Source organism: Ascidiella aspersa, chromosome 7, assembly GCF_963924565.1.
Source record: "Ascidiella aspersa chromosome 7, kaAscAspe10.2, whole genome shotgun sequence".
NCBI lineage: Eukaryota > Metazoa > Chordata > Ascidiacea > Phlebobranchia > Ascidiidae > Ascidiella > Ascidiella aspersa.
The window spans coordinates 29,320,888-29,344,907 of record NC_139453.1 but is presented as its reverse complement, the minus strand read 5'-3'; the positions used below and the strand labels follow the sequence as shown (position 1 = coordinate 29,344,907).

The 24,020-nt window shown below is 36.9% G+C and overlaps 1 protein-coding gene across 1 annotated transcript; it reads left to right on the top strand.

Annotated features, from left to right (window-relative positions):
• The first annotated feature begins 40 nt into the window (after window positions 1-40).
• Window positions 41-22,694, top strand: LOC146138846 (uncharacterized). Its single transcript, XM_083394707.1, has 26 exons — window positions 41-257; window positions 961-1,036; window positions 1,211-1,344; window positions 1,920-2,031; window positions 2,662-2,828; window positions 3,121-3,294; window positions 3,685-3,852; window positions 4,827-5,007; window positions 5,447-5,553; window positions 6,070-6,247; window positions 7,064-7,156; window positions 7,882-8,003; window positions 10,022-10,157; window positions 10,553-10,680; window positions 11,429-11,603; window positions 12,299-12,369; window positions 13,803-13,870; window positions 14,445-14,671; window positions 15,195-15,655; window positions 16,103-17,085; window positions 17,981-18,127; window positions 18,714-19,205; window positions 19,868-19,998; window positions 20,602-20,845; window positions 21,279-21,403; window positions 21,919-22,694. Exons 1-26 carry the CDS (start codon window positions 72-74, stop codon window positions 22,005-22,007), a joined length of 5,175 nt encoding a protein of 1,724 aa, XP_083250833.1. The 5' UTR covers window positions 41-71; the 3' UTR covers window positions 22,008-22,694.
• Window positions 22,695-24,020: the final 1,326 nt, after the last annotated feature.

Below are 24,020 nucleotides of genomic sequence, written 5' to 3'. Positions count from 1 at the left end.
AAACGAGCAAAAAACCTTAATTTTACGCTTGTCTCTACAAAGGCAGGACAAAACTAGTGTGCGACGGGCTGATGAATTTTTTCAGAAAGCTGAGAAAAACAAATGTCACAGTTCTAGACAACACGACAACAGCGTCGGCCGGCCAAAGCGTCGAAACCGTTGCCAATTCTTCAGGTCGCAGTTCGTCAGGTTTGCGACGTTCTGGCGCTATTTCAGCAAACAACGGCTACCATGACAGCGAAACGAAGCTATTTGAGGTACGGAAACTTGGTGATTTGTTTTGAAACAATGTCTATGTGATGTTAATATTTAGGACACTAAGGAAAGCAGGGTCAAAATAAGCTAGAGTCCTTCCACATATTATTCCGTAGTTTTATGTGACGCTGCTCTAAAATCTTACCACCACGCAAATTACACCCAAACGCTAACCCCCACCCTAACCCAAATAATGTAAGCGATATAGAATTCTACTACAGCGTTGAAACCATTATTAAAGCAACGCACAATATTTAGGTCGGATTTTGAAAGGCGTTGTGAAGCAATATATAAAAGCCGCTGTGTTTAGATTTTAGGCCCAGCTTGCCTTTCATAGCACTTTGCGCTGAGATCTCAGGTGTACAACTACTAATTTTGAAGTGTGCAGTGTGCTCTCAAGGTTTTATGCTTATCTGAAGTTCCAGAAACTAGCATACTACAACTTTTTTCTTTTCGAGTGCCCCAGTTGCACTCAGTAGTTTTAGCTGTTCAAAGAACTAATATGTTCATGCACCAAAATAGAAAAAAACGGTTGAATCGCGATGTAAAGCAAAATGGTATCACCAAATTTCTGTGCCACAGTGGCAGGTGCATATCCGAGTTTTTTAAAGAAAATTGTAAATGGATGGTATGGAACGTTGAACAATGCTTTATTAAGTCTCATGTGACTTTTCCTAACTTTATTTTTCATGTTCTTGTGAACAGGAAGCCCCAATTAGCCGCGCTGATTCCAAATCCATAAAGACAGTTCAATTGCCGGATGATGTATACCCACAAAATGGTAAGAAATTATTTTAATTTACTAGTAAATTAATCCTTAATAGTTGCATACTTTTAGGATGATAGAAGAAATATGTCAGTTCGGTAAACTTGATTAGTATCGGTTAGTGATTTATACTGTTTAAAAATTTTATAAGCTGTACTTATCAATACATCTGAGCATCTTGTATTTTAGATTCTTTAAGCATGGCAGTTTCAATGCAACCTGACATACTTGACAATGAAGCAGCTTACTCCAATCAAAGCCATCTCAACCTCAACAGCAACTACAATCTTCAATCCTCCCCAAAACCTCAGTCCTCAGAAAATGTAAATAAACAACCTTCTGACTCAATATTTAAGGCAGGGATGTGGAGTCGGTTAAAAACAACAAGTCCGACTCCAGTAAAAAAAAAATGAATCCGAGTCTGACTCCAAATTTGTAGATTTCATTGAGTCCCGGTAGTCTTACTCAAGTCTTGAGTCCGACTTCAGCAAACAAAAATCGTTAAGTCTGACCCCGACTCTGCATCCCTGACGTAATGATTAAATATTATTGGTTTTCTATTTTATCAAACGAAAAGAAAGTAATTAAATCTGCAGGAACTGTAAAATAGCTCATTACTTTTAAAAATAATACTTTACCAAGTTAAGCTGATTTATTCAATGCCTTGTTGAACTAGTATGACTACCCTATGGCATTTTACAGTTCAGTAAAAACGAAAGAAAAATGAATTTAAAATATAAAATTCAACACTTACCAGAATGAAAATTACTTGATTCTATGATTTAACTATAAATCCATTGTTTACTCAAAAAAACGATTTATCTTTCCGAATTTAACCCATTTGGTTTGGTGAAATTTTGTAAAATACTTTGTTTAGACTTAAATTTTGTTATTTCAGGTGCCAGAAGAGAACAAAACTATCTCAGATGACAGTAAAGTGAATCGTTTGATGACGCTCTATGCAGCCATCATCCGTGGCGAAAAGTCAGAAGTTAAGAAGCTTCTCACATGTAAGTAGAACTATTTGTTTAGTTAAGTATTTTTGTATAGGGAAGACAGGAAAATGTGAAAAAAATGCCTTACTTTGTGTTAACCAGGGCTGTAGACGCTGTTAAAAACAACATAGTCAAACTCCGTTCTATAAAAGTAAAATTGAGTCTGACTCCAGCTAATTTGCCAATTCCTTTGAGTATCTTATATTTCACCAAATTAGTTAACTATAATAGTGTGGATATACAGCAATCCACTCATAGGGGTGACATATAACTTACCCACCAACAATACATAGTTACGAAATAGTTAACCTTTGCTATTCCACCTTTACAATTTGCAGCCTAATCAGTTTCAAATTTAGTCCGGGCATGCATACATTGGACTCAATTATAAGCATTAACTAAAAAAAACACAAATTTTTACTGGCTTAACTTAAGAAAAATAACCCAATTTTATAAAAAAAAATCTGTATTGAAAACACTACAAATAATTTGTCCCAAAGACTTAAGTCAAGTCAAGTCATTTAAGCCACAGACTTATGTCAAGTCATTTACCCCACAGACTTAAGTCAAGTCATTTCAAAACAGTGTCTTAAGTTCACTTAAATCAAGACGTTGACTTAAATCTAGAATGATATTTTCTTGCAGCATACCCAGACTTGCTTGAAGCCCCAGACAACTTCGGTCGCACGCCTCTCATGTACTGTGTGTTGGCTGACCGGCTTGAATGTGCCAAACTACTCTTGAAGATGAAATGCAAGCTGGATCAAGTCGATAAAGCTGGTCGAAGTGCTTTGCATCTTGCCGCACACAAGGTATCATGAAACCCTAGTTAATTTTTTTGTTTTAAATGGTACCTTGATTCAGTCGCTCGATTTGCCCTTTTAAATGGGAACATAATAACTGAACTATGTTTTCAAATTTATCAAATTCAAATATTTTGTTTAAACAGGGTTGCCACAAAAACCCTATGTTTTACAAAAAGTCTTAAAAAAATAATCTTTGATTTTTATGTCCAACTTGAGTTATGTTTTTTGAAAGTTCTGTTAAAAAAAATTAAAAAAAAATGATTGTGTTCTTCACTCACGGTATGTTTCTGTTGTCTAGGCAAGCTACAAGTTTCTTGAACTGCTGCACGATCGGGGCGGTAACATTTCTATGAAGGACAACGACGGGCAAACCCCCCTGCACCTGACCACCCGCAACCGACACGCCAGGTGTCTCGACTTTCTTCTAAAGCGACTTAGTCCTGGCATGGTGGATGTGACTGACAGCCAGAATGTAAGTTGTGAAACCTCTTACTTTTACACCGAAAGGCTTCGCAGACTGACCGAATCTGGCAATCAATGATACTGTGGTGAGATTCAAACTCATAACCTCAGATCATACCGGACCTGTCTAGGCCATGTGTGTTGGAGTGTATTTTTTCCTGTTGTTTTTACCAGTCTCCGCAGATCTGGTTAACACCAATTAAAACACTTTTAAATGTAGCTTCTAATATGGATTACTTAAATATTAGCCTGTCTTCAATAAACAAAAATTCATTATTAAATAAAAAAAGCACTTCAACTAACAAGTGGCTAACTTTACTTTATGCAGATTCAGTGTCTTGTATGTATTTGTTCGTTTTGTTAATCAATTGATTTATCGTCTTGTGGTTTTATTCCACAGCGAACAGCCTTGCATTGGAGCGCAGCATTTAATAATGCCGATTACGTGAAGCAGCTAATCAAGCACGACAGCAACATCATTATGCCTGATGCCGAGGGGAAAACCCCCTTACATTGGGCAGCCAACACCCACGACCCATCGGCCGTCGAAACTTTTAAGGCTATACTGGTAAGTGTTCAAAATGCACACCTTTCCTTAATTTCAATAAAAATATTATATCCATACAATATAAAGCCATTATGATCTTAAGTCTGTTTATTTATTAAAACAGATAAAACATAGAATATTTCTTAAAAAAAAAGTTCTTAAAAAAAAGTTTTCTTAAAACAAATGTTTCAGCTTATTAAAGCCATTATATTCAATCAAATCGAAATTTTGCTGTTACAAACCTTTTCTTTCACTTGTATTTTTACACTGATGATGTCATGAGGTATTGCCGAAACGTTTGCAACAGCAAAATGCCAATTTTATTGAATATATTGGCTTTAATATTTGTAGAAATTACTAAAGAAAACTGTGTATTGTGTTCCACATCTTTCCTGTTAAGTGAACTGGAAAAATATAAGTTTATTTTTTCAATACAATTGCTACACCATTAGTTATTGTTTTTTTACACAAACTTTTTGTCTTTGAAATTTATTATCAAGCTACCTTACTATGTGTGCATAGCTTACCTAAGAAGTCATTAGACTCAAAATTGGCACTGATAATGTTGGCTGTTGAATTATTTTCAATCATAGGTTATTTTTAGTTTGAAATTTTTCTGACACATATGAAAAATTTTTGTGTTTTGGTTTCAATAATGCTCTTGCTTTAAAATCAGGCATTTTATAATTTTATACACTTATCTATAATCCAGTTTTAAGTCTACTATGTTGCCATTCATAGATTAAGTTGAGTTTATCCTTAACTCCCAATTAGCCAAAATCTAGAAAAATCTCTTGATCAAATGATGATTTAATATATCTATAGATTTTGACATTTATGGCAAAATTTTATTGTCAACGAATAATGAAATAAAATGTTTAGAGTGTGACTGTTTATTTTTTAAATTATGTATCAGTGCAAAATATATTTTGTTATTTTGTCTAAGGCTGGATGTATTTTGTGATTTTGTCCAAAGTCAATTATGTTTTCTGCAGGACTTTGCATCTAGCGTTCTTAACTGGCAAGATTACCACGGTAGAACGGCTCTTCATTTTGCCGTGGCTCACGAAAATGTGCCGGCCGTTGAATACCTTCTCAAGTTTGAGCAGGAGACTTGCGAAGTTGACAGACTGGATAATTCCTTTCGTACCCCACTGCACTGGGCCGCACAACTTGGTAAAAAAACTTTTTCTTTGTTGATAAACTTCAATACTAAAAACCAGGGCTAAGGAGTCGGTTAAAAAATAACCAGTCCGACCCTGGCCAGAAAAATTACCCTGAGTCTTAGTCCGACTTCCCCTACCTAAATGTGCAATTTTGTTGAGTCCTGAGTCCGGCTTAGACACTACAGCTTGTATTTGGCCTAAAATAAGGTCTATTTTCAGCAGCACAACTTGGTAGAACAGGATTATAGTTTAAACACCAAATCTGGAATAACATTTATTCAATTTAAATTATACAACATTTTATTATACATAATTTTTTTTTCTTTTTCTTATGAACAAAAAGCTAGGGGGGAATTACTAAACAAATTAAATTTTACGTACTTTGCATGCAAAGGTTTATTCAGCTATATAGTTTTAGTTTACTTTCTCTATATTAACCACTTTTTCAGGCAACACCGATATTGTGACACTTCTTCTGTCGGTGAACGCCAAGAACTCAATCACAGATAGCAATGGGGCAACAGCTTTGCTTTATGCTGCCCTGAACAACCACTCGGTATGAAGGCTTTTTAATCAAGTGGTGTAAAATTCTAAGGACTTAAAGTGTAGAAAATTAGCAAAATATTTGGAGCATAATGGTTTAAGGTTGTAGTAAGACTTTGTAAGGGTTCACACCCATACTAAAGTAGGTAGCATTTTGAACGACTCAAATATGTCTTTATTAATTTTGAACATCCTGAATAAAGATTTTGAAAATGAATGAAGATAAAATTATACCGACTTCTGTCTAGGTTTTTCTGTTCTTACAACAAAAATATTGTATTTCAATGTTATAATAGCAATTTTACCAAATTTTCCGACCGATTTTTATTTGTATTTTTCTGAAATGCAGCAGTGAAGTGAATGTCTGTTTGTTTGGCCTTATATTTTAGGTGTGAGTGAAAAAGATTTAATTTGTGCTAAAATAGCAAAAATTCTTCTGACTATTTTGTATAAAATCAATCATCAAGTTTCCAGTACACAAACCATTAACATTTTTACCAGGGAGTATAAACCAGTACAATTTTTCCAGGAGGTGATTCTTGTGATGATCAAACACGACCTTAGCATTCTGGAGCAGGCAGACATCGAGGGTAGGTCAGCACTGATGTGGGCCGCAGGAAAGGGGGCAACCGACGTTATTCAAACCCTGCTCAAACTAACCGACCCCAACGCCGCAGTCGAGAAAAGGCACAGCGACGAAACGCAAGGTTTGTGACTTTTTTTGAGAAGTTGTGTAGATTGTGTGAAACTGCATAGAGTGAATATTAAATACATTTTTTTAAACTCAATCGTTGTGATGTCATGTATTTTAAAACACTATTTTTCTGCTTCAATTTGTAAGTAGTCAATTTCAATCAATATTATCTTTCAAATAACAAAATCTGCGTGAATCCGAATGGTGAAAAACAAACGATTCATCAAAAACAAACTTATTTTCAGATTACTGAGTTCTGTACTTGTTTAATCTTTAGTATATTTCAATTAAAAAACTATGTTTAATGAGGGTGTGCCAAACTAATCATATATTAAATGCTGTAATTATTATTTGCCTGTTGATAATATATCCTGGTATTGAATAGGCGGTAAATTTTAAGGTTGCACTAATTTTTCGCAATTTTGTTTTTGCAAACTGGAGGTTCGTGAAAGGTAAGTCGAGTGTGTGTTTTAGCACTTTACTTTTATTTTAAATTTGGCAAATGTTGCAATTTGAATCAGGGTAAGCCCAATATTAATTGCAAAATAGTCGAAATCGCTCTACCTTCTTATACTAATGAAAAGATAGTTGGGTATTTTTGAAATATATAAAAAGCATTTTCTTCTCGGCTTGACTGTGTTAAGGATTTTTCACTTTTTGTTGTCTAAATGCTTAAAAAAGCTATTGCTGGTTTGAATAAATGCTGTAAAAAAGCCTTAAAAACAAGTTGAAATTTCAGAATTTTTATTTGAACCAATTTTAAATAAAGACTGGCCTTTAAAAAACATTTTATCTAAATAATATAAATTTCTTTACGATGTTATTTCAGAATTTCTGAAAGAAACCTGTGAAAGCCTCGCAAAAAACAGCAAACTGAAGCAAGCCGTTGACGTGAACCGGACTGACAACAAAGGAAATACAGGTAGATCTTGCTGTAAAGTTGACAAGTTCAAAATATATGTCCAACTTAGTTTGGTTGCTCTTACGCGGCCACAAAAGTGTTTGATAGATACACTCAGTTGCTATCAATGGCGAGTGCGACTTCCGGAGCGACTGATACCCGGTAGCAAGTATAAACATGTTTATAAATGGTTTAATTCGAAAAGGTTTAGGTGTTGGATCGTTCCTAGAAAAAGTTCACCTTTGTGAAGTTTATGAACTGTCAAACTCGACTTTAAAAATACGAAAGAACTTTTTCGATGATTTTAAACTTATAAAATTAGTTCCAACATTTCAAAACTGTTCTTACTGGTGTATATATTTTTAATTTTAGCCATTGTCACTGTATTCTTCTCTCATTAACAAGAAACAATGATGTATTGTTACGCCAGAATGCTTTGTATGCAACTGTTTGTAGTAGCAAGTGACTTAATGTTTCTTATTTCATATTTCCTAGAATATATTTTGAAAAAAAATTAAGGCCTACCAAACTCCATTTGTGGTATATTTATGTCACCCACTTATTCAGTTTGTCTGCCATTTTAATTTCGTAAACAAATTTTTTAAATGTGGATTTTTGGACGTACGATTTTTTGCGTTTTTTAACAGCTATAAGTAACGTGCTACTGTCAGAACAGGACAAAAATACGGTAAAAATGGCGTTACTTCTCCGAAAACAGCGATAAAACCCAGTATATTTTCTTCTAGCGCTCCATATGGCCGCGTGGAACGGTCACGCCCATTCGTCCGAGCTATTATTGCGCAATCACGCGCGTCACGACCTTCAGAACAACATGCGGCACACGCCACTGTTCGGCGCTTGCGAAAAGGTACGTTTGTATTCCTCAATTGTCCGAACCAAACTCTGGAAAGCAGTGATAGTCAAAATATTTTTCGTGTTACAAAGATGCACATGTATAGCCTTTATAAACTTGAATGTGCACTATGGGTTATAATTACTGATCATATTATTATGGCATCACAAAATGTTCTAATTTCTTGACGGATTCCTTTTATATTTAGCTATACAATGTCCGTATTTATGCCAAAAGTATGCATTGCACGCTTTAACCTTCGTGCGAGACATTACAATTTTTATCAGACAATACTATTTGACTTAAGCCATTAAGCCAAGCTTAATTCATTGATTGAAATCAAAAGTAAGGGTGACGTCATAAACATGACTGGTTATGATAACAGACGTTTCGATACGAACTTGTATCATCTTCAGTTAAAGATAATGTCGATCTACTCGACCTTTTTGGCTTTGCAATTCATTATCAAGCTACATTACAAATGCGTACATAGTGTCCCGGAAATTGTTTGTTTTTTCAATTCGCTTTGAGTATATCTGGGGATCCTGTGACGCCTTCAAAGGTTCATATTCTGTGATAATTTTATCAGGAAATTATTTGTACAATGCCACCCAGATTAACATTTTCCGAACCCTTGACAACAATGTCAAACCAACCTTAGACAAACAATGTCACATTGGTTGTTCCTTAACCAATATTTGTAATCTGCAGTGGTTACTTGACAAATATTTTCAATCTGCCAGCCACTAATAATAGTGCTTCCAATCAAAGTCATTCTTTAACAACGCCCTTATAAGCACACAGTGTGAAAAATAGCCATTATTACTTGTAGTGGCGGGAAAGCCATTCATCATTAAGACTGCCGACTACTTGTTCACAAAGTGTACAATGTAAGCACAACACTTCAATTGTGAACTTATCGCACCTAAGTGGCTGGCGTAATGACAAATCAAAAACCCGGTGTTGGTTTATTGGGCAGGGTGTAGCTTTTTGCGGCTAGTATTGACGCCAATTGACCACTCACACATCTCTGTTTGGGTTTTAGATGATAAAATCTATTGGGTTTTGAGTAATGCTGTTTTATAGTTCTCTGTACAATGTTATATACTTACGATTTAATGCAATAAAAACAAATAAAGAACTTAAGGGGCGCCATCAGACTTGGTCAACTGGGTAATTCATGTTTCTAATTCAATGAATTGGAGCAAAATGCTGCTAATTGTAATTCTAGTCTATTTTAAGAATTCCTTGTGTGCTCTAATTTTGGTTCTTATTAATGTTTTACCAAAAAATCCACTTTTTCCAACTGCATTTATGGTCTCAATTTGAAATAATACTCTTTGGTCAGAACGACTTGTAGGTTTGTTTTTACCAACTGACAAATATAGACTATGTGCTAAAACGTATTTCTAATTTTTGAGAACTCGGTAATTCTAATTCTAATCTAATTCCACTGATCTACATTTTACATTTTTTGTTAAATCATATTAGCAACCGATCAGCCGAGGTATTTTTCATTTTTTTAATTAAAGGTATTGAACATGACTAGTCGTAACTCGTAAGGTGCGCAAACGCTAGTATTTTAGTATTCAGGGGTCCCGCCAAAATTAAACATTTCGTGTTGAATTTTTATTCGTGATTAATTTTTATTTCGAAAATATCATACCTTTAGTCCAGCGGTTCTCAACCAGTGGGCCATGGCTCATTGGTGGGTCATGGAAACTTTTTAGGTTGGCCACAGAAGCAATTTAAAAAGGCGTGTGACTATCACCTAGTTTTACAGGAATTGAGAAGGAATGTAAATGAACGTAAATTTATTGTTTAGAAGCAATACCTAATGCACGCTTGAATAAATAATCTGTTTGATATATGCTCCGCTATTTTTTGTTCTAAACCTTTTTTGTTCTTTCATAAAAATTTATGGGGCCACGGAATTTTTGTACAACGAAAATGGGTCACGAAAGAAAAAAGGTTGGGAATCACTGATATAGTCGCAAGACGCGCAAACTACCGTATTTTTGTGTTTTTTCTAGGGCCACGCCAACGTAGTGAAGCACCTGCTCGATTACGGAGCTAGTATTGAGCTTGCTGACCACGAAGAGAGGTCACCACTTCACTGGGCAGCCCTTGGTGGACACGCTGAAGTGTGCGACCTGCTCATAAAGAAAGGTAAAAGAGAATTATTGTCAAAGTTAAACGAGATTTTGTTTTTTACACACACAGTCTGCATAACTCTGCCCGTGTAACATTTTAAATCTTGTTAGTTAATCTACGCATTAAAAACGGTAAAAGGTCTTTCTTGTCAAAATTAAACTAGATGTCCCAGTGTCAATATGCTACTATTTCTTTAAAACTTAGCAAGAAAAGACCAATTTGCTATAGTTTTTGTTTATATTTTGTCCAAACTTACATAAACTTACCAAGCAATTTTTTTATGCCTTGTTAGTATTTTGTGACTTGGCCCGAAAAAATTTAAATTTTGTCGATTTTTTTATGAAACAAGTGATTTTTTTGGTAAAAATAAGGATTTTTCGTGTTTTGAAAAGTGGATTTTTTTCGTAAAGGTCTTGACCCCGACTTGCGTGATTCGTTCCAACGGTCTCCACTCCACTGCGCTGCATTCGGTGGTTTCATCAACTGCATGAACCTCCTGCTGGAGAACAGAGCCAATGTGGATCTACAGGACAAAGAGGTATGCGCGTATGTTGCACCATTTAATTGGTAAATCTATGCGAATTTAAAGGCTGGGGTCACGGTGTTGTTCAGCAGTGCTGTCCAGCCAATGGGTCGCGAAGCATTTCTAAATGTTGCAGTTTTCTACTAGATCGGGAAATTATTGCAGTAGCATTTATGCAACAATATCACCAACACCTATCATTAGATGTGTTGTGTCCCATTAACGATTTCAGTACTGAAGATGCAGGTTTTATGTAACTTTATTTGTGTGGTTATATCTCATTGCGGGTTGCACAATAAAACTTGCATTGAATGTGGGTCGCGAACTGAAAAAGGTTTGGAAGCACTGGTGTACAGTACACGAATGTGTATGTATCTTTCATTGACTTGAGATGTCTGCGTTGGCTTCTGGTACTCTGATACGTAAGCCGTTATCGTTGATGATCAAAAAATAGACTTCAGAATGGCTAGATAAGAGTTTGTATGTGTATGTGTATTGTGTATATATCTATCAGTTTTTACGTAAACATATCCGACATTAAAATTTAAGAAAACGATTGTAATGAACGGCATTCTCAAATGCGAATTACATCTATCCATATGTTAGTTGCCGACGATTTTATCATGCAGATATCTTTTAGTCTTTAAACAGAAAACATCCAAAAAATTCGTCAAAGTTTATCGGCTCCATTAGGTCACCCAGTCTAAATTTTTTTGTAGTCTTTAAATAGAAAAACATCCCGAAATTTCCCAAACTTTCCCAGGGTCTATCAGCTCTCCATTGGGCCGCCCAGTCTGGTCACATGGACGCCACCAAGCTTCTCTTCCAGTGTTCCGCCTTCCCCAACCTCATGGAGTTCACCGAAGAGAGGTTGACGCCCCTCGACCACGCCCTCCTCAACGAGAGAGATGACGTAGCACAATACCTCATCGAGCAAGGTCGGTTCGACTTGGGTGTTTTTTAGCGGATTAGTTGTACTTCTTCAAGGAATATTCGATATTAGCGATACCCCATTTTAAACTTGGCGCGCCGAGATTGTTTTTGGGCAATATCTCCGAAAGTTGTTCCGCTAATAAGCTGAATTTTTTAGCAATTCAGCAAATACACTTTTGGCGAAAAATATAAAGATTTCTTTATATGAATAATAATGTTTTTTTTCTAAAAGTGTAATTACTGGATTGCTAAAGCCAACACAAGGTATGTGTGAAATTTGATGCTCTTCGCGGATTTTAAAATCGGAAGGCCATATGTTGAACTTGAGCAGTTATAAAGTTTTGATCGCATATTTAAAGCAGCCCGATTGATATTAACTACAAGCGATGGCTCTTTTTGAGGAGTATGCCTTGTAGTTTATACCGTAAAAAAATTAGCTAGAAAGCTCGACAATTAGGTGTTAATATGGCTGAATATCAAAGTGTCCTACATCACCCTTATTGCTTTAATGTTTTTCTTTAAGATATAAGAACTTTTGTTTCTTATGCTGAAAAACGGGCTGTTCTATGGCTGCGAATTAAAAAAAAATTATTTTAAAAAGGAAATAAAAAAGGGAAAAAAAGAAATAGTAAGAAAACAAAAATAATAATAATAATTCATAGACTTTTAAAATAAATACGGTTTTTGTTTTGATTTTTAGGTGCTCTGTCTTCCGAAACGATTCGTGATATAGCGGCTGCTCGCATACAAGCTTGCTACAGAGGTCATCAGGTAAGTTTCCCTTTATTTAATCCAGACATGTTACAGTGTTATAACCAGGGCTGGGGAGCCGGAGCTGGAGCCCGGAGCCCGGAGCCCGGAGCTAAGCATTTTCTCTGGAGCCAGAGCCGGAGCTGGAGCCATTGTTATTATTTTTGTGGAGCCGGAGCCATTTTTATTATTTTTGTGGAGCCGGAGCCGGAGCCATTTTATTATTTTTGTGGAGCTGTAGCCGGAACCGGAGCCGGAGCCCTTTTTATTATTTTTGTGGAGCTGGAGCCATTTTTTAATTTGTGGTGCTAAAGCTAAGAAATTATATTTTGTTCCATCTCCAACGTTAGTTAGCCAAAAGCAATTTTTAAAACTTGCCATTGAATAAGTGAGTGGTGGCACCGGAGCTGGAACCGGAGCCAAAGGATTGAGTTTTACGACTGTGGAGCTGGAGCCGGAGCCATTTAATAATTGCCTGATGGCTCCGGAGCTGGAGCCGGAGCTAATGCTATTTTACAGTGGCTCCCCAGCCCTGGTTATAACAGGCAATGTGTCGTTAATTATATGATACTGTTTTTTTAAATAGAGGAATCAGGTGGCACTGTATAAAGACAAATTGTATTAAATTCTCGACAAGCTTTCGCACAACCGTGCTTCATCAGGTCAAAGTGTCACTTTGAATTTGTCTTTATATAGTGCCACCTGATTCCTCTATTTAGAATTGGACAAATACGGCCATTTACAAAGATGGTTTATTAAAGATATTATATTAAAAACTTGTGGCACTTACAAACTGAGGATGTCGGATAATATCGAATCAAAGCCGATACTCGATGCAAAGTGGTAGTATCGGTTATCGTCCGATACTAGGGAGGTATCGGTGCCGATCCGATAATAAACTAATATATGGATTTCTGCTGTGATTTATGGTAGAACGCAGTGAATTCCGCCGTGAAATAAAAAAAACAAAAAAAAACAGTTGGTTTACAACTGGAGGTGACCAAAGTCTAAACTTCTTTACTCTTAACCTGATACTTTATTCCGATAACGATACCCGATATTCTGGGCTAAAAGTATCGAGATCCGATTTGATCCGATAGCAAACGATGCGAGGCTCAAACAAACAAAATTACAATATTTAAACGTTCAGAGGTATTTTTTGTTCCATGTTGTTAGGACACAATTTGTCTTAGTGTGAATAAGTTTCTGTCACCTCCAATTGTTAACCAACTATATTTTTATTTAGTTTAAGTTTAAAGGTAAAATCGCTGCGTTGAATCGCAAATCATGATTGAAATTCCTGTGTTAATTTATTATCGGATCGGCACCTTTACCGCCCTAGTATCGGACGATAACCGATACTATCACGTGACGTCGGGTATCGGCCCTGATCCGATATTATCGGACATCTGTAAGTATTATATTATACTTTTTGACTTTCTTAACATCTCTAGGTGAGGAAAGCATTTCTCCGAAGGAAAAATCTGCTGATGAAGCACGAAATGCTGCGTCACAAAAACAAGTAGAACACAGTTTTGTCTTTATTCTTTTATTATAATGACCCTTAATTACTGTTAGAAATAGTGTTTTATTTCCAAATTTGTGGACTTCAATGTCATATAAACCGTTGAAAATTTGATGTTGATGTTAAAAATGACTAAAGAGTTATTCGAAACGTTCAAAATGATACCTACTTCTGTATGGGCTTTGATATTTCTATTACGTTAAAAAATAGTTTCTAACAATTTTTGATTTTTGAAAATTTTGAAATAGTTTATTTCCAAACAACTAAAAAAAACAGCGTGATTCTTTCATTTACATGATTAAACGCATCGCTTTGTTGTTTTTGATAAAAATCAGTTTTGTTAAAAAAATGGTCAATTCGATAGAAAATTTTATTGGAAACCTGTATTTCAACAGGAAAACCTGCAATGACGCAATGATGCAATGCAAGCAAACCAAAGCAAACCATAGAAAACAAAAAATAACAAGCGGCAAAAATCGCGAAAATAAATTCCCTGCCTATATAATAATGGCAAAAACAAGACATGTCCCGAAAATAAATTTTCGCCCACTTAATAAATACGCGTTTTAAGGGGAAAGCGGAAACCGAACAACGCCGACTCGACTGACCACCTGAACTTCGTCGCTGAAGAACTCGTCCCTAAATCTCCCAACGGCGACTCGACTTTCGCCGACAGCTTGTACTCGGCCGACGACTCGCACCCGGACCCAAGCGAGTACCTTTTCCCAGCCCACACCATAAAGTCGAGTAACTCAGCTACTCGTCCCGTGGAGCCGAAGTCGCCCAAGAGTAAATCAGGTTTGTTTGTGCTCGTTGTAATTTTTTCCGAAAAAATCAAAAAGGAAAAAAATGGAATTTTTAGTTTTTTTTATAAGAATTTTTTTTTGGTCAATCACGTTTGGTTTAAAGGTCTTTATGTTTGTTTTACAGTTTTGTTTTATTTTACACAATACAAAAATAAATGTTAAGTTCTTTTTATAAAGAAATGAAGTTAAACTGACTTGACTTGCAAGTCATAATATCACATATCTTGGGATTACATTAAGTGTTTTTCATTAAAATTTAGCTCAAATTTTGCACGTTAAACAATTTAATTCCTGTATATTGCGTTGGTGTTATTTTTTAGTTGAATTGTTGCTCATAATTGTACGAGTTTGCCAATTTTAATAATTTAATAGTTTTATTTTTGTGTCTATGAATTGACTTGAAATTAACTTGCTTAAATAATGACTTGACTGGGACTTTATTTTTAAAAAGTAAAGTTATTTTAAAAAAACTTGTTTACAACACTGGCAAAATAACACCACATTGAACATTTCAGGCGACGAGGAGTCAGATTCACCCCCAACCCGTGGCCAGCGCAGCGAGGACTCCCCCAAACCCCGCCAAGTACCCCTCATACAAATAACCAGGCACGCAAGCCCGGACCCCACCGACGAGGCCCCAGCAGAAAGCGACGAGCCCCCTACAAATCCGGTGATTCCCCCGCAAAATCCCGAACCGTCTCGAAACAAAACCGATCAGTCGAATAGAGATTCTGACCCAGCGAAATCATGGAGATCCCCCGAATCGGAACCGTCGTCCGACGACCAGTTGATAACAGACGGTCACCTTTCAACCCAGCTGCCAGAAGCAAAACAAGACCCTTCTAAGCCCGGGACTTTGGAGCCAGAGGGTGAAACTACGCCACCTGGTGGTGAACTTTTACCTCAAGGCGCTAAAGATCACATTTTGTCAAAAGAAAATCAAGGGAATGTGGTTGACGAATGCAAAGTTCAAGAGGTACTGTTTTGTTGTACAACCGATTTTTGTAGGCTGTTTTCAGGATTCATTTTTAACCACAGCATTTTAATATTTAAGGGTGCTTTTGGGCCAATTTTTTTCAATTTGGTTTTACGTTTTAATCAGGCGTTCACCAAACGTTTTTTACAGCTTATTACTGAAGAGTTTTTTTTTAATTTTATGGTTCGACAAAATGGTGATCTAAATGATTTTGTGGTTTCCGGGCGACTAATAATTCAACTTTTTAAAGCAAAGTACATCCGTGAATGTTGCACCTAAATAACCATTTTGTCGCCTTCTTATTAGATTTTATTCCTTGGTAACTTGGTGTTGTATAAACGTTTCCGAAAAAATAAGTCACAAAGCTCAACTGCGTGCCAAAATGATTGATCTTGCTCTCGTAGACCCACGTATTAGCGTCGCAACATAATCAACAAATCTTTTCAGACTCGTGATTTGGGGCTAGAACCAGTAGAAAAAGCTGAACTTCAAGAGAAAAGTAACTCGTCGAGCGCAGGCGAAGAATTGAAAACCGAACAAAAAAACGCGAACGTTCCCGAAACTCGGGACTTGACCTCAGAAACCAGCGCCGGATCAAAGGACAAAACAGATGAAGTTGATTTACCGCCTGTCGAGGCTAAAAAACAGTCAAAATCGTCCAAGAAAAAGTCCAAAAAACGCTCCAAGGCACCAGCAAGCGATGAGAAGCGATCTTTAACGTCCGATGGCGACTCTAAACGATTTGAAGCGAAAACTGAAGATTCAAGTTGCGGGGAAAGCAATTCCTCGACCGCCGCGTCCTTTTATCTGGACGCTCCTCCTTCTAAAAGCGAGAAAATTGCTGAGAAGCAAAATGTGGAAGATGTTACGCTTTCAAAAGATTCGTCAAACGCTCTTCCGAAGCAAGAATCTTCGAGAAACGTCGGGGAGATACGACTTGACGCAAACAGCGAACCGTTTGACGCAAAACGTAAAGAACTTGACGCAACACGTAAAGAAATTGACGCAAATCAGAAACATTTAGAGGCAAAACGTAAAAAAAATGACGGAAAACGTGAAATGATTGACGTTAGCCGAAAAAATTCCGGTGAAAATCCGACAACATTTGAAGACGCGTCAAACGTCATTCTGAAAGTCGAAATAAAAGCAACCACCGCATTACACGACGAGTCGAACAATCTGCCGAAAACCGAAATCCCGAAAAACGAACCTAGAAAATCCAAACAAAAGAAAAAGAAAGAGCCGAAGAAGAAAAAGCTTCGTCCTTCGCAAAATGCAGCGGAAGAAAAAGAAGCTGAAGTGCCTTTGGAGAGCAGTCAAGTGGAACGGATAGAGTCCGAGGTGGTCCACGGAATGGCTTACAGATCGAGTTACGTTAATCCCGATGACGATCCAGTCGATGTACTGACGTTGTCGTTGGCAAGCCAAAGGTATTTTGTAGGGGTATTTAAACACAACCAATTCTATATTTTTAACTGTAGTTTGACGTCCGAGTGTGGTAATCACCAATCTATACGTAGAGTTCGTAGGAATACAGGTATTTGCCATTGTTTGCGCAGTATTTTGAGTTTTTGACTAATTTTACTACCGCTACACTTTCACAGTAACGACGAAACTAAAAATACATGAAAAACCACTGATAAATGTTCAATTTTAGGTTCAAAAAAAGTCTGAACTGAGAATTGTTTGAAATGCGTGTCTTAAATTATTTTATATTCCCAGATTTCTATGAACTGCATTCTTTGAACCTAAACTTAGTCTTAATTACGTTTTTTTTTTTACTTTTATCTATATAATCTTGCTATACCAGTTTTGCCACTATTATGTTTTTCTATGACCCTTTTGGCAGAATTTTTAGCCGGCGTTTACTATTTCAACTCAAAATTATTAATATTTTTTTTGGTGGTTAATATTTTCCATTCTAAAATCCTAATCAGAGCTTCCGTGTTTCCATTTTTTGCTGCATTTTTGAGCGATATATAGGATTTCTCCACTCGAGAAAATTGTTTTTCACTTGCTTAATTTGGTCTAAAATTCTAAAACCCAATCAGAGCTACTTCCCTCAATATTTTTTGACGTTTTATCACTATTATGTCGTTACTTGCTTACATATTTCCGTTTTTGCTTAATTTTAAGCGATATATACAATTTAAAAAAAAAACGATATACACAATTTAAAAAAAAATACGATATACACAAATTAAAAAAAAATACGATATACTCAAATTAAAAAAAAAAAAACTTTTTTCACTTGGCACTTTTTTCGAAAATTCTAAAAGCCCGATCAGAGCTGCTTCCTTAAATATATTTTTCCGCTTTTTTCAGCGATCTTGTGTTTTCGGAGTACATCGAAAGCCTGATGAGCCTCACGATGTCAGAGCGAAGGGCGTTGGCTGCTCTGCAAAGAAGTAGGAAGGAAGCTTTCAAAAAGGCCAACCTCGCTGCTATCACGATACAATCAGCTTGGAGACGGTATTTTCTCAACTATGGTTAATGTTCAATAATTTCAATTCCAGTATTGACCACTAGGAATGTTTAAAGCAGAATCACAGGGGATTGTAGAATATTAGGTTTCGCATCCAGAATAATGAATCCTAGTAAATTTGTGATCAAATTAGTCAAAGGTTATCGCACAGCGCTAGTAAATTGGTGGCCTAAATAAACGCTGACGCCGATCTAAAAGGCCACATTTACAGCAAGCACTATAAATGTGTCGCCACCGCTGCAGGTGTTTATTTAAACTTTCCACTCGCGTATGTACAATAAGGCGCAACCATCCAACCTGATGTAAACGGCAGAATTGCTCCAATATGGATTCGAATCTAAGAATTCCATATTCTACTTTAATAAGTATTCCTAATGATCACCAAATGCAAGCCAATACTTTTTTATTGTTGCCGTATGCCGTGTTGTTGCAAAATGTGTAGCAATATAACGGGTATCGTGTAGAATAGGCTTTTACCATCAGTCACCAACTTACATGTTTTAAAGAAACAACAGTTCGTGAATACTTTAGGTCAAAAAACATTTTTAACCGCATTATTTTGACGTTATTCAGGTATTCGCGACTCAAGTACCCCGAAAGGCGCGACAAAAAATCAAAGAAGAAATCCAAAGGCGCAAAAAATTCGGCGCCTCAGCCAACCATAAAGGGGCCAGAAACTAACGAAAACCACCAAAACACCACAAAACGACCAAACACGCGCAACCATCCCGACCCGGCGCACCACAAAAGCCCTAAAACACCACCTGAACCGGAAAAAAACGTCAAAACTTACAGAGTGGTGCGGAGCGGCACAAGTAAAACTTCAACGAACAGTGTCGATTTGGGGGCTTCCTCGAGGGACAGCCCCGAAGCCGCTACCCCGCAGCAGCCCACTTTCTCGGTGAAGGTTTCCAGGAGAAGTCCGAGACGACCTCGAACCAGCCAGGCCGTGGCTGGTTTTGGCGACGACCAAACGACGGAAACGGAAAAGCGACGCGACGAGGGACCGCTGCTGCCCTTTCCGCCTGAAATTAACTCGGTGCTGGCGCCCAAGCCCGATGTTAGGTGAGATATTGAAGTGCTGTTTGTTTTGCGTTTTGTATTACGTGCTTGAAATGTCGTTTTTTTGGTAATGCACTTGATCACTAATTTAAAATGACTGAATTCGGACTTGGTTGAGGTTTTGTTTGGACAGATAAATATTTAAAGTGCCAACCATCCGATTAAAGATACGTTTGGCGTTTTATAATTTTTTTTCGAAATTTAGTGTTATTTACGCCGCCCGAAGGATTTTGTTGGATTGTTCTTTGCGTTAAAAATTCTTCAGCGGCAAAAAATGATCGTAGGCTAAAAGTGTTAATTTGGGTTTAACTCCTCACTTTTCGACCAGGTGTCGTGCACCAACTTTTATTTTTTTGCTTATTGCGCAAATCTTATTCCTCCATTAATTGTAAATTGCAAAAAAAACTGGTTTTATCACAGACTAACAGTCGTTGCGGTTACTATAATAAGATGCGTATAAAGTCCACAGAGTTAAAATGTAACGGCCCTCAGAGACCTGAGTTTGGTTTTGGCCCGCGACTAAAAAAAGGTTGATCAACCCTTAACCTGTCAAAACACTGTTCTAATTTTTGGTGTCACCGCGTATGAACATATCCAGGTTGTCTCTCAATAATCGTAACTTGTTGTTTTGTTCAAATTGAGAGCTTAGTATTCCCCTTTTTTAGAAAATCCCGCCGCGTTCGTCCCAAGACCGAACACCATAGCAGGGAACGAAAGAGCAAGGCGGCATCTCTGCCGCAAAACCACTACTACGACCCACACTCAAACAAACTCGAGGAACTGTACAAGATTTATGGTGAGATTGTGATTTTAGTTCACGCTAAACAGTTTCTTAGTTTGCTGGGCTTGTTGTGTCCGAAAATGTTTACAAAATACCACGTAAATTACTATTTTAATCTCTCTCAAAAAAAAAACAGAAAACTTTTAAATTTTGATGAATTTTAAATTTTGATGTATTTTTCGGAACATAATTTTTGTTTACATGTCCCTTTTGCTCAAGTCAAAAATCGGATAACCTGATCTATTCTATTTCCATGTATTATGGTGCCAAAACTATTGTTAAAATTACCTCTATAAGAATGTTAAAATACAAGTTTTGCGGATGATTACTTAGCGACTTTAAAAAGGCTAGATTACAGTTGTTGTGCACATATGTGTGTGCATCTTTCGCCTGGTATAGATGATTGTAAAAATTCGGGTCCCAGCTTTCAAGTCTTACTAAGCTTTGGTGTTTTATACAGGAAACCCATTGGAAAGGTTGTCTTCAAAATTAATCAAAAACCTATTAACTTAAAATAAATTACCATTATAATCTTCTAAAAACGAAGAAGGTTTGGCTAAAGGCTAGCCCACTTAACTTTAAGAGTTGCAAGTTTTTTAGAACTTTTTCTTGTCCCAGGCCAAACTCTGGCCCTGCACAACCTGTACTACCCCACCGAGCGGAACCAGTCCCGGACCCGGTTCCGGGCCGTACCGGCCCCCTCGACACGCCCCCGGACATCGAGGGTATTCCCCGCCCGAGCCTCGCGAAAGCTGACCGACGACGACTTCGGGTTGGTCGGGGCCGTGAACCTTTTTGACCCGGTCACCGCCGTGCAGAGCGACTCGACTCGTGATTGGACGAGCTCGTCGGCCAAACCGAGGTAACTTTGGGTCAATTTGGCAAAATTGAAGCCTGTTTCGGAAAACCAATGAATATCTCAGTAATGTTAAGTTGTTAACATAAATCCAACTTACATCGTTACTTGTTGATTGTTTATTTTCGCACAGAATCCACTGATTTAATGCAAAAAAATTAATTATCATGCAAAAGTCAATTGAAAAGTTGCGCTTTTTGCTAAACTTTGTGTCGCAAAGCGAAAAATACAAATTCCCTTGTTTTTATCCATTCAAATTTTAAAGCTTTTTCTACAAGTTTAAAAAAATCCCTTTTTTTTAACGTGAACTGAACGCGACTGATTTGAAATTGTACCCATATTTATTTCTTTTTTGGGAAAAGTTTAGAGGTGTTATTGACCCGCTTTTTGTATGTAATGTTTTTGCCTGTCAAGTTAAAGCTATATTTACATTATACAGGGTGAAAAAAACAGGGTCGCTCCGACATTCAAAAGCAAAGCGAGATCATCATCGCTCATCGAACCGAAAGACAAACTACAAGGAATCAGAAGTTGCCAGCATGCCTGTGCAGTGGCAGCAGATTTGTAAGTGGACTTTTTTATGAGTTGACTTTTTTGCGAGTCAACAGATTTGTGGGTAAACTCCCAGCAGTTTTTAATCTGATATATTAAGGGCAGTTTTTAGTCTTTTATACGTAAGGATTTAGAATTTAATGTTTGTAATCTTATATACATAAGCAATGGAAAACCCTTTTTTATCCTTTGTTGAAACTACCAGGAAACTTAGCTAAAGCATGTCCTAAAAGTAATGAGCATAGTAAAACAAGCATTGGAATATTGTTTCTCTAAATGTATCGCTATTCTGTTTAAATAAGAACTTACTTGGGCATCACAAGGAGAATTAATTGTAAACTTCAAATTACCGAGTACGCTCGAAAACTTAAACAGATATATTTAACTTATAAATCTATAAAACGATATGAAAATATATAACAAACGTCATTTCAAACCATCTAAAATCTAAATAAACCATCTAGAAAACCATCCAAACCAGCGAATTGTACCATTATTTGTCACATCCTTTCTTTTGTATGTTTCAGATAGCGAATTAAAACGTGGCCCAGTACGCAGGTTGGACGCCACTGCACCTACACGGTTCTCGTACAACATGAGCAGTGATGACTATTGACGTTAAATGAAGAACAAACTCTGCTATCTCCAAGGGTATTCAGCAAAAAATGAGATCAAAAATGTAGTTTCTGGATTGTCAACAATATATGTAGGTTTTCTACGGATGGGAAACTTGAAACATATGAACAAAGTTGCGAGGCACAAATTTTTGCAACTGGCCAAAAGTGAACGGTTTGTCTTGACAAATAAAGCACCGTCGGAATTGCCAGCACTTTCTTCGTCTCGCAACTTCACCGAAGAATCAGAATGCGATTTGATGCTGCTATTTATTCCACAATTTTCTACTACAAAACACACGGTACCTGACGCCCACTACTCCCAACACAAGTATAACTGAACCTGTTTTTTTAGTCGTTTTTTCTGCAAATTATAATAACTAAACCTAGTAAGATATAGGCCCATGCAGAGTTAGGTATTATTTTTACATTTCGATTAACTCTGTATCCATTTTTAGAAGATATTCGAAAGGTTTAAAATACAACCTACTTCTGTATGGGCTTTAATATTCATTCTACAACCTATAACCAGTATGCTCCAAAACTAGACCCTTTTATATATTTATGTAAGTTTGTTTTTCGAATTTACGAAGACGTCGACGTAATGATGCATTTCCGCAAAATTCTCTCATTTTTCATCACTCTTTTATTTTTATCTCTGCACTCATAACCCGCTGCACAATACCCATTGCCCGGGCAGTCCGATAATTTTGGATCGGAGCCGATACAGATGCCAAGTGGAAGTATCGGAACTCGACCGATAAGATAATAATTAATATAGCATCTATTTTATGCTACAAGGCAGCGATTTCTTCTGAAAAATAAAGTTTTTTTTATTGTTGACCCTTCAACGTAAAAATCGCTGCCTTGAATCACAAATAATAGCTGGAATTCAAATATCAATTAGTTATCGGTTACGATAATATCGGACGAGTACCGATACTTCCACTTGGTATCGGGTATCATCTACGATCCGATATTATCGGACGAGTAGCGATACTACAACTTGGCATCGGGTATCGGCTACGATCCGATATTATCGGACGAGTACCGATACTACAACTTGGTATCGGGTATCGGCTACGATCCGATATTATCGGACGAGTAGCGATACTACAACTTGGTATCGGGTATCGGCTCCGATCCGATATTATCGGACATCCCTTCACAGAACACACATAGTATCCTTACATTGCGCACAAACTCACCCTCGTTAAGCCTTTCACCACGTGATTCTACCTCCTGTCATTAACAGCAATCCCTGTAATGCTAAAAAGCTGATTTTTCTAATACTTCAAACACTGTGCCAATCCCACTATTTAAGATTTGTGTCTTCTTGCTGATTTTTTAAGGGTTTTTTGCGTAAGGTTCCCATTGTTTGTCGGCATGCGAATAGGAATTTTCGGCGCGTTTTTTGTTATTTTGATATGTGCGACGGCGTAATTATGTTTTACCTACTTTTGCCGCAAAAAGTCTCCGTTTTGTTCAAAATTTCACCCCTTTGTAACGTTTTTAATCGTTTTTACCTGCTTTTTTGTGTGTTCTTTTCAACTTTTTAATTTCGCATTTTTTTAGGCTAAGTTTGAATGCTTCGACGCTCAGCTGTTTATTTGTGTTTCTCTCTTTGCGGCCAATTCGTGTCGAATAACGATTCAAAACTTGCACAGAATAACAAAGTTGTCGATTGATCTGCGGTAACAAATAACTTTTTCACGCTCGTAACCAAAATTACTCGCAGGCTAAACATTTTGCACAACCGTGTTTGCCGAATAATATTGCAATCGACGCCCATTGATGCAAAGCACATTTTGTTTATTGAGCAATTAAGCACGGCTGTTTTTTTTTATCTTTGCACATAAAAAAGTCTAGCTACGAGCAATTGAACACTTGATGAAAAACTTTGTGATGGATTTACTGTTCTTATATTAATTCACCACCTATATCCTAGCTAATTAACACAATTTAGCAGCATGATTGCATTAACACAAACCAACCTGCGTTGTGAATTTTTTCCA

Excerpts from the sequence above, each read along its gene's own strand:
- LOC146138846 (XM_083394707.1), top strand. The coding sequence starts at position 72 with ATGAATTTTTTCAGAAAGCTGAGAAAAACAAATGTCACAGTTCTAGAC. Across the intron at positions 5,008-5,446 it reads GCACTGGGCCGCACAACTTG|GCAACACCGATATTGTGACA; the intron begins GTAAAAAAACTT and ends CCACTTTTTCAG. Across the intron at positions 8,004-10,021 it reads TGTTCGGCGCTTGCGAAAAG|GGCCACGCCAACGTAGTGAA; the intron begins GTACGTTTGTAT and ends TGTTTTTTCTAG.